Source organism: Cyprinus carpio, chromosome A4, assembly GCF_018340385.1.
Source record: "Cyprinus carpio isolate SPL01 chromosome A4, ASM1834038v1, whole genome shotgun sequence".
NCBI lineage: Eukaryota > Metazoa > Chordata > Actinopteri > Cypriniformes > Cyprinidae > Cyprinus > Cyprinus carpio.
Window position 1 is genome coordinate 35,088,484 of NC_056575.1, and position 15,806 is coordinate 35,104,289.

The following is a 15,806-nucleotide window of genomic DNA, read 5'->3' on the forward strand; positions in this document are numbered from 1 at the left end:
TAAAGCAGCTCCATCTTGTAAAAGCTCATTTAAGGCATACCACTCTTATGGGCAGATTCCAAATCTTGTTAGTGGTGTTATTATTATACATGGTAATAACGATATTATTAATATTAGTAGTGGTAATATGAGCCTTTATTTCGTTAAAACGCTGTTGTTTCGTAGTAACGAGATAATGTGTCGTGTATAAATATATATATATATATATATATTTACACACACACACACACACACACACACACACACCACACACACACACAAACAATTAGAAAACATAAATAAATTACATATAAACTTTGTATAACTCTCAAAATTTTTTCATTGCTTATTTGAATTTGTTGAATTAACAGCACCATTTATATTTGATTGTAAATCTGCGTTTATTAATATAATAATAAAAATAAAAAAAATCGCGTTTTTCTTTCTCCTGAGACATTTGTCCTCCCTCGGTTGCCGTGGCGACACGTCACGATGGAAGTCATGGGACGTCATATTTGTGGCCTCGTCGTTAGATGTGTCTGGCAATAACACACCAGTACGTTTGCAACCAGTGTTTGTAAACACACCATTACATTTGTAATCTCTATTCGTGATTGGTGAGCTGCTAAGCCGTCAGGATTCTCTGTGTTTTGCCTGTCAATAGAGCTGTGTAGATTTATTCAGATGTTTATTAAGACCAGCGCTCGGACTCCAGTAACTTACAGCAGCAGTCACTGCTGTGAACAGAAGATGTTTCTTCTGATGCTCTGCCTGCAATAAAATGATGGATGGAAGTGAGAAGATGGAGTCTGATGATGTGGTGATCATCGTGGAGAATGAGGCGGAAAGTAAGCGCGATGATGAAGATCAGGGCGGTGTGAGGATGATGGTGATGGCTCTGATGGACGTGTGTCCCGTGTGTAAGCTCAGCTTCAGCAGCAGAGAGCCCAAACTGCTGCCCTGCCTGCACTCCTTCTGTAAGAGATGCTTACCTGCTCACAACACACCTGCCAGCACAGCCAGCAACGCCCAGCAGTGTAAGACTTTGCTCTCACTTTTACCCTTTCACAAGACGTACTATTCAAATGACCGATTCCTCTAATAATGGCAGGCGAAGAGCAGATATATAAAGTCCAAAATCTGCTTGAAAAGACAAGCTGGAACAAAGAAAAATGCAATTTATTTTCATTTATGCTGATCAAATCAGCAACGCCAAGGAAATGGGTTCGATTTCCATTGAATGTAACAACGGATAAAATCTTAAATACATTGAATAATAAAGTCATCTGCCAAATGCATTAATCGAATATAAATATACAGTGGCATGGTGTTATTATTTATTTTATATACTATGATTCATGTGGATATTCAGTAATTCCATGAATTAGATGTAGGCATCATTTCAGACATCATCTCTAACGTTACTCTTTAAAACTTATAGGCTAATTCAGTGAAATTATTCGATTTGAATTTACAGTGTTGCTGTTATGACATTTCTTCAATTTAAATATGGGCAATTAATTATGGATTTGTTCATATGTATAAATATATGAATAAACATGTATAAAAGTTACAATATAAATTTACCTTTCAGATGAATCTTTTACTGGGATTCTGCTTTGTTTTTCACCGGTTATTCAGTTATTTAACTAAATTGTCAAATTTAAATAGAACAGTTGATGAAGTATTTTCCTTTAATAACACATTAGCTGATGCATCATCAGGGTATTTTAATCAGGGCAAATGGAGTAATTTATTAATATTTCTTCTTTTGTATCATGTGGTCCTTGAAATGTTATTGAATATGTTTTCCTGTTCTTCTCTTTTGTGTTGCATTAGTGAACACGATCCGCTGTCCAGTTTGTCGGCAGGAGTGTATGGATGTTGAAGTCTTGGATAATTTCTTTGTCAAGGATTCTGTGGAAGTGCCGAGCAGCACGATGGAAAAGAGCTGTCAGGTGTGTGTCTACTTAAACACATTTAAGTGTTTATTTAGTTATATTTTATCTATTTGCGTCTGTATTTTTCCACACAATACATATTTTGTAAAGGCTGTTTAAAAGCATTACTTTTTTCTTACGTTTCGCTAGCACTTACATACAATGAATTTTGAAGTTTCATCCCTGTCTATATTCTGAAGGTTTTTTTTACATGGGGATTTGTTTATATGTTATTTGCTTGATTTTAGCGGTGCACGATAAATATCGGCTGATACTTAATGCGCATCTCATAAGTAAAGAGGGTTCTCTAATCATCTGTAAATTCCATCAGGTGCGTGATTTCACATAGAGCAGCTGTTACTACACGGAGCTGTTGTTCACTGACAAGCTTGTCAGTTAACAACGTGATTTACCGCTGATTAGATAACCAGCTTTACTGACGAGATGCGCATTAATTATCGGCCGATATTTATCGTGCACACCTACTTGATTTATATAACAATTTATACCTCCATTGTAAAAATCAAGTTAAGAATTTTCAACCTGGCATTTTTAATTAGATGATGTCTCATTTGCATAATCTTTCAGGAAAATAATATGTATTTTTTTTAATGTACTGTGATTCATTTACTGGCTAAGTATTGTTATATCTTTTAGTTAACTTATTTTTTTAACCTATTAACCTGTGGTGTTTTGCCTTAAGATTGTATGTTACTGATGCTGTGAATGGTTTTTAAATGTTTCAGTTTTTTTTCTTCTAATCTTTATGTCTCGAATACAATGTGTCTCTGATGAAATGCATTAGTTGACGTTGCATCTTTTGCGCTCAGCTCTGCATGAGTTGTGACGATAACACAGAGGCCAGCGGTTTCTGCGTGGAATGTGCAGAGTTTCTGTGCCTCACCTGCATCGATGCTCATCAGCGTGTGAAATTCACCAGAGATCACACAGTCCAGCAAATAGCGGAAATGTCCTCAGGTTTGACCCTAAACTTTTGTAAATGATATCAGCTTGTGAGACCTAGCTTAATTTCACTACATAATGAAGTCACATACAACACTTGAGTTCTTGGTTGCACTACTGATTGAGGTCTTTTACAGCAACTTCTGTAGAATTTTACAGACACTTGCAGGAGTGCATTTCTGAAGTTACACAGATGAGCATGAGCTTGTCTTCCTGTTTACAGAGGCGATGGGTGCTTCCACACAGAAGCCCGTCTTCTGCGACATCCACAGACAGGAGCCGTTGAAACTGTTCTGTGAAACCTGCGATCGCCTCACCTGCAGAGACTGTCAGCTACTCAAACACAAGGACCATAAGTATGACCCACATTCATGGCATTAACAAAATAAATAATTAAATAAATCATTCTTATGACGCTTGTCTCATATCAACATGTATAATGTTAAAGGGATAGTTCACCCAAAAATGAAAATTCGGTCATTTACTCATTTCAAATCTGTATGACAGACTTTCTTCTGTCATATACTGACTTTCATTTTTTATATATATATATATATATATATATATATATATAAATGAAATGGAAGTCAGTTGTCACCAAAACTGCTCGGTGACCAACATTCTTCAAAAGATCTTCTGTGTTCCACAGAAAAAAAGGAAGTCATACAGGTTTGGGACAACATGAGGTTGAGTAAATTCTGACAGAAATTTAGTTTTTGGGTGAACTATACCTTTTAAATTGATATATGTCAATATGAGACTAGAGTGCATTTTCATGTTTTATATAAATATTAATTGCTGTTGAATGCAATAAATGGCATCATCAGTATCAATGAGTGAACACAGCAGCTAACAGAATTTTCCAATACAGTTACCAATTTCTAGAAGATGCATATAAAAATCACAAGGAACATCTGGAAAATATGACCTGCCAACTTCAAGAAAAGAAGAAAGCTATAGAGGACATATCTAATACCATAAACAATGGGTATGTTATACTCCTATATATAAAGCAACTTATAAACATTTAAAGCCAGGGTTCCCAACTGGCATAACAGTCATGGCATACCTAGATATACAGTAAGTTTAAAATTGTTATTTTCCTCAGAGGAATACCTAGAAATGACAAGGAAATTAATCAAATCTTAAACGATCTTGTACATTTCTATAGTACACTGTCTCCGGTTCATGAGGGAATTGCAGGGGGTTTGTGAGCTAATAATAATAAAAGCTAATTATAATTAAATCAAATGTTATATGAAATATTAACATGAATGTAAGAAAGGACAGTGGGAAAATTGTCAAAACGTGGGAACCCTGTGTACTGTTAACAAATCTAATATATAAAAACATATTTGTTATGGTATATTTTCTTATTTTCTTGTCAGTCTTCAGCAGGTGGATGAAAATCGCAAGACTGTGGCTAATGAGATTAAAAAATCTATCTGCAATCTTATAATGGAGATCAACAGGAAGGGGAAGTTATTAGTCAATCAACTTGAGGTAGTGTCCAATATTTCATAATTAAGAGCAGTGCTTCCCAACTGGTGGTCTTGGGTGTGTTATGGATTACGTACAGCAAGAAAAAACAAAACTAAATACTAGTCATAAAACCAAAAAATACTGCATAACTGACAAAGCAAAATATAGGCATTCTCACAAACCATAAAAAACTCACACAAAATAGATGAAAATACCAACTAGACTACATTAAATAGGCCTGACTTGCAGTACAATATACATTTTGGGTACATATTTTTGTTTGGTCACCATTTGATGTCTAATGTAAAAGCACCGCAGTCAAATTTGATCGGTGTGAACTGTGTGATGTTACATAAGCATGCCCCTTTTTTTAGGCAATCACAAAGGACCATGAAACTCTCCTGAAAAAGCAACAACAGGATGTGACGTCACTCTCCACACATCTTGATCATGTTATCAACTTTACAAAATGGGCCACAGCCAGTAACAGTGGGACGGCCCTCCTGTACTGTAAGCGATTGGTAAGTGTCTTTCTACATAGGTCAACATAGGTATGAAACGTGTAAAAATATTGCATTTCTTCTGTGATTCTTTTTTTTATTTTTATCTACATTTTCCAATATGTGTACAGTGGTCTTGGATGATTCAAATAATCACAATCAAATCAAATTATTTTGTATGTAATAATTGTGTGCTGTTTGGCTGATGGTCTCTCAACTTCCTTTTCTCATTTCAGATAACATGTCAAATCCAGCTCCTCATGCGAGCAAAGTGCAACATCTCATATGTTCCCCAGAGCTTGGTTCGGTTCCATAGTCGATCTGCTTTTTGGGCCTCGAATGTGGATCTCGGTAAGATTCTTACAAAAACTGGTTTTCAAACACAGAACACAAAAAACTAGAAACAAAAAAATAAAAAAAAAAATAATGATTGACAGATTTAGGATCATGAAAATGAAGAAACTATAGATTAAAAAAATTATTAAAGGTTTTTATTGACAGATTTAGGATCATGAAAATGTAAATATGAACTGTCAGTTTTCACTGTTTTTCTTGAATAATGAAAAGAACTTTGTTGTTGGCTCTGGCTAGTGCTGCCATACAGACAAGAGCACATGCACAAGTGCTTTGAGCACTCGAAAACAAACGTCTACTAAGTAATGTGCACATGCGGAATATGTCCATCTGCACTCGTTGTCAAAGGAGTGTACTTTCAATGGCTTTGCTTGTATAAAAGTGAGAAATTCTTGCAAATCCACAATTTCTCATGTAGAAGCATTCCTGAATATTTTCCTAGGTTCTTTAGTTGTAGAGAAAACTCCAGTGCGTCATCCCAGCGGTCCACAGCCATTTCCTTTCCAGCAAATGAACCCAGGCCCCAGACTCGACGGTCTTCAGGCAGGGTTCCCGAGCTCACAGTCCCAGCAGCAACAGCAGCAGCAGAGGCAGAGCACACTGGCCCAGCTGCAGATGCAGGTGGAGAAACTCTCCCAGCACACCAACCGCCACCAACCGCCCAACCAGTGGTCATGGTACCATGGCATGCGCTTACCAGGGCCACCTCCACATAGACCCTTACAGGGTGGATCACCATCTCAGACGTTACAAAGCATGCCACAACACGGACGGCGATATAGTGCACGGAGCCCCCCACCTATGCTTCAGCCCAATAACCTACCTCCACAGGTGAAGTGTGATTTAATACTACGGAAAGTTTGAATAATTTCAGAAGGATCATGTGACACTGAAGGCTGGAGTAATGGCTTCTGAAAAATTGGCTTTGCTATCACAGGAATAAATTATGTTTTAAAATATTTTAAAATAGAAAACAGTTATTTTAAAGTATAGTAACATTTCACAATATAACTATTTTTTATCAAATAAATGCAGCCTTGGTGAGGCTTGGTGAATTATTCAAATTTTTCCTTTTGGTAGTGTACAATTTTAATATAATGCTCATTTATGAATGGCAGAACAATTGTGTAATTCTAAACTTGCTGTTTTTCTTTCTTAAAGACTCTGAGGGTTTTCATCAACAATCCCACCTACCCTTCTAAACCGATGGAGGTGCTACCAAGAACTCGCTATCCGCACAGTGCTGCTTTCTCCAGTGGAGCTTCACTTCCCTCTCCACAGACGTTCAATCAGGTGAGTGTGCCGGGCATCATGTTATCAGCATTGGGTGGAAACTCTGCCTGCTTGACAGTATAACAAAAATTGTATAAGTTACAAAAGCTATCAATTGTTTTGAATGAATTTTAAGTAAATGTAGTCTTAAAGGGTTAGTTCACCCAAAAATGAAAATTAGGCCATAAATTACTCACCCTCAAGGCATCCTAGGTGTATATGACTTTCTTCTTTCAGACGAATCCAGTCAGAGTTATGTAAAAAATTGTCTTTGATCTTTCAAGCTGTTGAGTGGCACTCAGTGTGTGTTGCAGTGCATCAGTCCAAAAGAAGTGAAATAAAAAGCGCCCATCCATTAAAAAAAAAGTGTCTCACAAGGCTACGGAGGGTGAACAAAGGCCTCCTGTAGCGAATCGATGCGTTTTTGTAAGAAAAATATCCATATTCAAAATATAATAATATCTTTAATCTAGCTTGCGCCAACAGTTGTACACAGAAGCAGCTCCGGGCGAATGACGTATGAGGTCAGCATTGCGCATGCGCCGGTGAGTCTCGTGAAAACCAACGTTTGTTAAAGGGGTCATATAACGTTGCTATAAAGAACATTATGTTGTGTATTTGGTGTAATGCAATGTGTTTATGCGGTTTAAGGTAAAAAAAAAAAACATTATTTTCCACATACTGTACATTATTGTTTCTCCTCTATGCACCGCCTTTCTGAAACGAGTTGATTTTTACAAACCTCATTGTTCTGAAAAGCGAGGTGTGACGGAAATGTTACGCCGCTTAACATACTGTGAGGCTGTGTGTCCCGGCACGACCAAACAAACCAATAAAACCCATTACAAACGAGGCATTTGTTGCATCCAGTGGGGACATAATTACTGATTATAAACATAAAACCATGTCTGCATTTGTGATCGGAGAAACGACAATCTACAAGCACTACTTTACATTGCTCAAAACTCGCGTTTGAATCATCAGTGGCAAATTCTTTAAATATAAAACATGTACTTACAGGCTGTGAGTCAGAAGCGCCAGACTGTCCTTGCGATGTTGGAACTGCCCCACTTTATAGAAACAGCCTTTGAGCACAGACCCATTGTAGGTTAGTCTAAAAGTTCAGAAAACAGTCCTCCATAAAATGCGTCACACAGCATCATACACTGCGGGCTTGAGTGAGGAACGGTCGGCGGGTAAGAGAATGGCGTGGCCGGCTGATTCGACAAAGGACACATGTGACGACCCCGGGCTGGTCTCCACTTCATCCACGGTGAAAGCTGATCCGGGAAAGCACAGCATCTCCACAACATGGCGGCAACAACAATACTACAGCGAGACAAAAGTTATGCCTTCTTTTTTTGCATGAACATTTGAGCGGTGTTATGCAAATCTTCCCACACAGTGACGTAAACATGTGGGGGCGTGTTTAAAAGACGCATTTTAGGAGGGAGTGGACAAGTCTTAACTTTTATAAAGAATATCTCTTTGGATTGGAGACGCATCATATGACCCCTTTAACAGGAGCAACGGAAGCAAAGTTTCCTTACTTTAGCAAAGGAAAAACAGTCTCCTCTTGGCTTACATCAAAATCCTCTGACTTTCTTCTTTACAAATCCTTGTTTTGTACTTCTTCTTAGTGACTGTTGTTTTGCTTTGATCTCTCCCCTGCACTTCCGTGTTCATCACTTCTGAGCGGCGCATGTGCTGCCTCATACGTCATCAGGCCGGAACTGCTTCCGTTTACAGCAGTGAGAGCAAGCTAGATTAAATTGATTACGTTTTAAATATGCTTATTTTTCTTACAAAAATGCATTGATTTGCTACAGTAGTACTGTGAAATTATTTTACAATTTAAAATGTTTCTGTGTAAATTAGCCCCACAAAAATAAAAACAATGACTAAACTCACCCAAAAAAAAAAACTCATTAACATAATATGTGTGTGTACTGTGTATACTGTATTTATTTTGTATATATAAATACACAAACATGCATGTTTTGTTTATATATAAATTATTAATATTTATTTATAATATCTGAAGATAATATTTATTTATAATAAAATTATATTTGAAGAAAAAAAAAAAAAAATATATATATATATATATATATATATATATATATATATATATATGTACAGTATTAAAAAATGTATACATGTATGTTTGTGTATTTATATATACATAATAAATATAAACAGTACACACAAATATTTTTTTAACAAAAACTTTAATTTTGGATGCAATTAATCGTTTGACAGCACTAATGTAAATATATTTTATAACAGAATCAATTTCTGTGATGGTGAAGCTGAATATTCAGCAGCTGTTACTCCAGTCTCATATTAAATAATGCATATGCAAAATTCCATTTGCACTTTTTGCAAAACATGCAGATGACGTCGTACCTGAACAGGAGATGTGAACCCAGCACACTGCTGTCTGCTCAAAGGCCCAGTTATCAACCCAGTCACCCCTCCACAGCTACGGAGCGAACTGGTACGCTTCATCAGCAAAAACTAATGGCTGCTACTGGTAACCACCTTGTCTTGTCTTGTTGATTGGAGACATAAAGGCTTGCTGCCTAGTACATGGTCTGTGTTTATCAAATGCTTTGTGTTACAGTACTGAATATTGTCTTTATTTTATTGGACTTTTAGTACAAGGAATACAAATGTCCGTCACCTCATCAGAACCAAAGACCAGGTAAATATTCTCCTGTTAATTCAAAGTTTTGAGTTCTTTTGAGTCGTTATGTTCTTGTTCTCTTCTATAGTTAATTCATCCAGAAATGCTTAACATGTAAATATATAAAAAACCTTGTCAATGTTTGTATCGTTCGTCAGCTGGAAAACAAAATCATTTCTCTGTGCCTTTATGGTTATAGTTGAAGTGTGGACTCTGCTATTCTTTAATAATCCATTCTGTTACTGCCTTTACTGCCTTGCTGTTTCTTTCACAAAATGCACATCTAGTCTTTTTTTTTGTATGTATGTATGTGTGTGTGTGTGTGTGTGTGTGTGTGTGTGTGTGTGTTTTTCATTCTGGCTCCTGGAAGCGCGTAGAAGCCCCACAGAGTGGCCCATCAAACCCTTCCACCAAGAGGAGACGCAGGACGTCTCCAGGCCCAGTCATTGTCATCAAAGATGAACCAGAGGATGAGGATGAAGTTCATTTTGTAAGATTTTACTCATTCCACACCAGATCATGGAAGGAATAGATTTGAACATCAGAATTATTCAGATTTTACATTTGGTTGACAACCAAATAGACCAAACAAAACCGCAACTGCAGGAAATGTGGTTTTGATAAATCTTTAGCAAATGCGTGTACAGTATTTTGTCACACACAAATCACAGTTTTTCACAATACATATACGGGGTTCATACGGGTGCTTGAAATCCTTGAAAATGCTTGAATTTTAATGCAGTGTTTTCAAGGTTTGAAAAATGCTTGGATTTTGGATAAAGTGCTTAAAAAAGGAGTTACATTGCATTGGTTTCATAATAATTTGCTTTCTTACTGAAAAGTTAATAATTTTTATTTTACATAAAATAAGCAGCTCTGCTCGAGTCTACGTGTGTGGCTGTAGTGTGATCTTTATTAAGACTGTCGCGATTAAAGTGAAAATGAATGAAAAGTGTTTATTGTGGCATAGGTTTAAGATCTGCTCACAATGCATACAATTTCTTTATGCAGGTTTTTTCCACAGCGTTAGGGTTATGTTATTAATAGGCATTATAACAAATCACACAGTGCAGAATAGTCACCAATGAGGAAAAATCCACAGAAAGCTACAGTTGTGTTCAGATCATGCGCTCACTGAATGTATTCTGTACTCTCTCGAATATTGTCATCATAAACAGCAGAAATGGTGTAAACAAGAAATTAATTTTGCGGTGTAGACAACAAGATTCAGTGAAATCATCAGTCATTAATCTGGAATGTTGGTTGCTCATTTTCTGTATGTTTTAATCCCGAATTGAATAACCATCTTGTTTTTCACGCTACTAAAATTACCAATTTGAAGAATGTAATGAATTTGACGCATCGTTTCTCCCACACAAAAACATAATTGACATTAATAGTCATTGTCACTTAAAATTTAAGGACATTCAAAGGTAAGGACATTGATACAAACTGTTTTGTACCATTCCAAATGCGCCACCTGCTGGCAATTTGCTGATTTTGTTTAGAACAATGCAAAATTGCTAATGTGCCTTCAAAAATACAAACGATTTACAAAGAAAGGTTTGTGTGTGTGCTTTAAATTAAGATAATAATTTATACTTTTGTGTGTGGATGTGTTTTAACTTTAGATAAAAACTTATAGCTACTTTTGACGAATCTATTTTCTTAAAAATAGTTTAAACTTTAATGACTGAAATGTGAGGTTTATCACTATAAAAAACTTTAGTTATTTGTAAAGAACCTGTTTTTGAACTGTAAATCATGTTTTTTACAGTCATTTTATAGTACCAGTCATGTTACCATAGACATTGCCCTACCCTGCTCATACAGTATTAATTTTATTTGTGCAGGTATTAAAAAGCCTTAAAATTTATTTTAAAAATACTGCGGATACCCTGTAAATTCTTTATTTTAAAGTGGGGATTTTTTATTTTAAAATGTATATACTGTATGTTGGTTACTTTAGGCAATGTTATATGCAATCCAGACAGGTGGTTTGATATTAGCATAATAACATCTAAACTGAAGGACTCAAGTATGTATATAAACATGTAATTTATCACAGTTGTAAAGTGCTGGAAAATTTTGAAAATGTACCTTGAAAGTGCTTGAAAAGTGCTTGAATTTTACTTTGGAAAAGGTGTAAGAACCCTGACACTTTTTACATATACATACATTATTTTTATTTTTTTGTGTTACTGTAGGTAAAGACCAGTGCTAAAGCCAGTCTTCCAGACAGCACAGGGGTTCAGTCTCAACTGCCACAAGGTGAGCAGCAGTCAGAGAAGGCCCCAGAAGCAGATGAAGACCCCAATGAGGACTGGTGCGCGGTGTGCCAGAATGGAGGAGAACTGCTCTGCTGTGACAGATGTCCGAAAGTCTTCCATCTCAGCTGCCATATCCCCACTTTAACTGCATCTCCAAGGTATCAGATGATCCAACTGAAAGTATTAATTAAATTAAACTGTAGGTATTTCATATAAAATTAATTTAGTATGCATATATACTTTGTACAAAAACATAAAAATTAAATCTGAATTTTTCCAGATCTTTGGCTAGTAGTCTCTTATGCTCACCAAGGTTGTATTTATTAAAATACAATAATATGGTAAAATATTATATTCAAATAGTATAGTTATTTTAAATTATTTTAAAACGTTATTTATTCCTATCATGTCAAAGTTGAAAGTTTCACGTGTCACACTAGAATGAATCTAATGCTGATTTGGTGCTCAAGAAAGTTTTCTTCTAATTATTAATATTAAAGTTTTTGCTGCTTAATATTTTTGTAGAAATCATGATGCACTACCATTCAAATGTTTGGGGTAAGTAAGATTTTTACTACTTTTATTAAGCAGGGATGCATTAAATTGATCATAAGTGACAGTAAAGACATTTATAATGTTACAGATGATTTCTATTAATTAAAGATCCTGAAAAAAAATGTATCTTGGTTTCCACAAAGATGTTAAGCAGCAAAGCTGTTTTTAACATTTGTTGTATTATCCCAAAACAAGCATTACCATATCTTTTTCATTTAAAAACATTTATTTGTTGTTAAATTTCCAACAAAGGTTTTAAGAATTATTTTGAGAATAGTTTTCTTTTATTAATTCTATTGCAGTTATGTATGTATGTTGTGTTTGTGTGTATCTGTAGTGGTAAGTGGTACTGTACGTTCTGCCGTGACCTTACCTCACCTGAAATGCAGTATAACATCAGTGGTAGCGGAGAATCGAACAATGTGAAGCAGGATCCAGATTCTGAGGCTTTCACTCCTGTGGACAGAAGAGTATGAACTGCTTTCAAATAGTTCTGCTTTATTTTAGGTGTCACTTTAGAAGAAGTTTTAAAAATTTGTTTTACATTCCGAATATCTTTTAAAACGGCTGCAATTATTTGTTGTTCATGCAGAAATGTGAGCGACTACTGCTTCGTCTTTACTGCAATGAGCTCAGCACTGATTTTCAGGAGCCTGTCACACCAACGGTAAGATCCTCCATCTCACATGGCATTCTAGACACATGAGCTACATTTGATTTTTATTGGGGTAACAAAAATATTTTAGACATGTCTGCGTCATATTTCACCCCAAAGAAAAACAGAATTTGCATAAAGAAAAAGAAAAATTAAGCCTGTTTAAAAAAAAAATGGTAATTTTTGCGTCGTGACATTATTTTCATGATAATTAAGTATAAGAATTTTTTTAAGTAACTAAGTAATGAAAAAATAAAGATAAAAAATAATTTTCAATAAATGTTAAAATATTTGTACATTTAGTAATATTTTTACTGCGTTCGGTTTTATGCTGATTTAAATAAAAATGTAATGAATAAATAAGCAAATAATTGTTTTTAGAAGGGTATTGAGATTTTTTTTTTTTTTTTTTTACATTACAGAAATGAGAATTTGGAAAGGAAAATTTGCATAATTGTTATAAATGACAAATAATGGCACAGTTCAACAATTTTAATTTTGTCATTTGTTGTTTTTAATAGGTTCATTAATGAGTCAGTAAGCTGAATATAATAAATTACGTTTTTCTTCACATATATTCACTAGGGTTTGGATCAAAGCTGTAGTTTTTTTTTTTTTTTTCTTCAATTAATGATTAGGACTGTTTTTTGTTTTGTCCCTGGGTCACACTTCAAATTTGCAGTCGATGCCTGAGTACAGTGAGATAATAAAGACGCCAATGGACCTGTCGGTGATCAGAAGTAAACTGGAGGTCAGCAATTACAAGAGCACTGAGGACTTTGTGGAGGATGTCAGGCTGATTTTCAAAAACTGTGCAACTTTCCATAAGGTATGCTGACTTGCATTGATTTACAATATTATTTTCAAGATATAAGGGATGATTCTTTAATTATGGGGACTTTCTCTTTCTTAAGATGGTTATGAGAGAAAAAGCATACAAAAAATATTAGACAGATTATAAATAGCTTTATATGTTTTGTGTGTGTCATTCATTCATTCATTTAGGGCTTGTTCTCAAACCTTTTTAAACCTTCCCTCTATAATTAATCTATTTTTTAAAAAAGTCTAAAACTCACAAAAATTCTACTTTTAATTTTTCTAAAAACTTGTAACATCAAATCATTTTTCTTTTCAAATGAATTTGCTATTTGTGTACAATTATTTATTTATTTATCTAAATATATTTTTAAATAAAGTAGTTTTTTTTAAATAAAGAATCATTGTCCACAATACTGATATCATTACCATTACAGCAACCATTGTAGCTTTTGTATAAAAAAATCAAAAAAGAGTAGTCATTGTGAAACAAAGTTTTTCTCTCAACTATATCTTCAAAGGGTCCATTACTCAAAGCTTTTCAAGTGTTCATATCTTGTGTATGTCTGTTTTAACCATCCCTAGTCTTCCAGCTGTTATTTCATAGTTGAGATTGATATACAAGTTACAATATTTAAAACAATTATTTATTTGAAATATGGAAGCATACTGACACATGTGGTTATAAGACAAGCTTTGGACATCATCAGAGAAGTGTCGCTATTATTATTTTTTTATTTATCTTTTATTTGTTATGTTTGGGTGGGTTATTTCAGTTCGGTAAGTTTTATAGGTTAATTGACTGCTAGATAATGTAAAAATAAAAAAAAAACCCTCAAAAACTCTGAAAAAAAATTTTAACAAATTATAAAAAATTAGTTAACACAAAGAAAAATTAGAATTCTGTCAATTCTGTCATTTATCTACCCTCAAGTTGTTCCAAACCTATATGAATTTCTTTCTTCTGTTGAACACAAAAGAAGAGGGGTTGTACTGCTTGAATGAGACGTACTACACATGTGACATCTAATGTTGTGTATTCATGTTGTTTGTAGGAAGACACTGAGATGGCAAGTGTGGGTGCTAATCTAGAGAGTTACTTTGAGGAACAGCTGAAACTCTTGTATCCAGACCGGACATTTCCTGGCGTGAAGGAGGAGGCCGTTGCTTCTTTGTGTCCCGATGATACAAGTCCCTTATCAAAGACACCTCCGCAGAACACTTGCCCTTCAGAGGAGATTGTGAAACCCTCTGGTGAAGATCTCCCTCAGGGGGAACCACACACTAAAGACATTGAGAACCTCAGCTCTCCTGCGGGATTCAGTCTTGTAGATGCTGAAATGGACAGTAAAGTAACTAAAGATCCAACTTCCTGAAAGAATCTTCATTGTTCATTCTCTAAAGACTGGATGGTGACATGCACTTTTCTACAGCGTGAAATCTCTGGTTCAATTGCAATAATTATACTGTACATTTTAATTGTTTTAAGCGTTTGGAAAATAGGCAGTTTGACCACTAAAGATGTAATATAACAATGCAATGTGGAATATAGGCATAATAAAAACCTATATAAATACATCTAAAAGATGCACGTTTGAATTTTCATTTAAAGATGACAAATGACATGTTTTACCATTATTTAGCACTTTTCTGTCAAACACAAAATTAGACATTTTTAAGTCTTCACTGCTCGTATCTATATAATGACAGTGTGTGATGTTTTTCAAGCTTCAAACAGAAAAAAAATAGCAAAGATAACATTGTGTTCATTTCCAGATTACAAAAAAACAGCATCAAAAAATTACTAATTTAAAACCATGAGACCACTTAAGCAGTCAAGGCAGGTCTACATGACACACTGGGGCAAATAAGTATTTGATACACTACCAATTTTTCAAGTTTTCCCACTTATAAAGAATGGAGAGATCTGTAATTTTCATCGTAGGTACACCTCAACTGTGAGAGAAAGAAAAAACTAAAAATCCAGAAAATCACATTGTATGATTTTTAAATAATTAATTTCCATTTTATTGCATAAAATAAGTATTTGATACAATTGAAAAATAATAATATTTGGTACAGAAACCTGTGTTTACAATTACAGATGTCAGACGTTTCCTGTAGTTCTTGACCTGGTTTGCACACACTGCAGCAGGGATTTTGGCCCACTCCTCCATACAGGTCTTCTCCAGATCTTTCAGGTTTTGGGGCTGTCACTGGGCAACACGGAGTTTCAGCTCCCTCCATAGATTTTCTATTGGGTTCAGGTCTGGAGACTGGCCAGGCCACTCCAGGACCTTAAAATGCTTCTTATGGAGCCACTCCTTAGCT

General features: G+C 35.1%; 1 protein-coding gene across 5 annotated transcripts; it reads left to right on the top strand.

Annotated features, from left to right (window-relative positions):
- Nucleotides 1–465: 465 nt before the first annotated feature.
- LOC109060546 (transcription intermediary factor 1-alpha-like) lies at nucleotides 466–15,053 on the top strand. Of its 5 annotated transcripts, none has more exons than XM_042745772.1 (19): nucleotides 466–1,016; nucleotides 1,819–1,937; nucleotides 2,750–2,897; nucleotides 3,106–3,238; nucleotides 3,754–3,870; nucleotides 4,271–4,385; nucleotides 4,739–4,885; nucleotides 5,101–5,215; nucleotides 5,661–6,049; nucleotides 6,380–6,511; nucleotides 8,876–9,026; nucleotides 9,152–9,197; nucleotides 9,534–9,669; nucleotides 11,387–11,607; nucleotides 11,975–12,007; nucleotides 12,342–12,474; nucleotides 12,597–12,671; nucleotides 13,342–13,488; nucleotides 14,531–15,053. In XM_042745772.1, the coding sequence occupies exons 1-19, from the start codon at nucleotides 761–763 to the stop codon at nucleotides 14,849–14,851; spliced, it is 2,934 nt and encodes a 977-aa protein (XP_042601706.1). In that variant the 5' UTR covers nucleotides 466–760; the 3' UTR covers nucleotides 14,852–15,053. The 5 variants fall into 5 exon arrangements, 4 of the variants coding, with proteins under 4 accessions (XP_042601706.1, XP_042601719.1, XP_042601714.1 ...); XM_042745785.1 differs by having other exon boundaries at nucleotides 467–1,016; nucleotides 8,876–8,990; XM_042745780.1 differs by lacking the exon at nucleotides 11,975–12,007 and having other exon boundaries at nucleotides 467–1,016.
- Nucleotides 15,054–15,806: the final 753 nt, after the last annotated feature.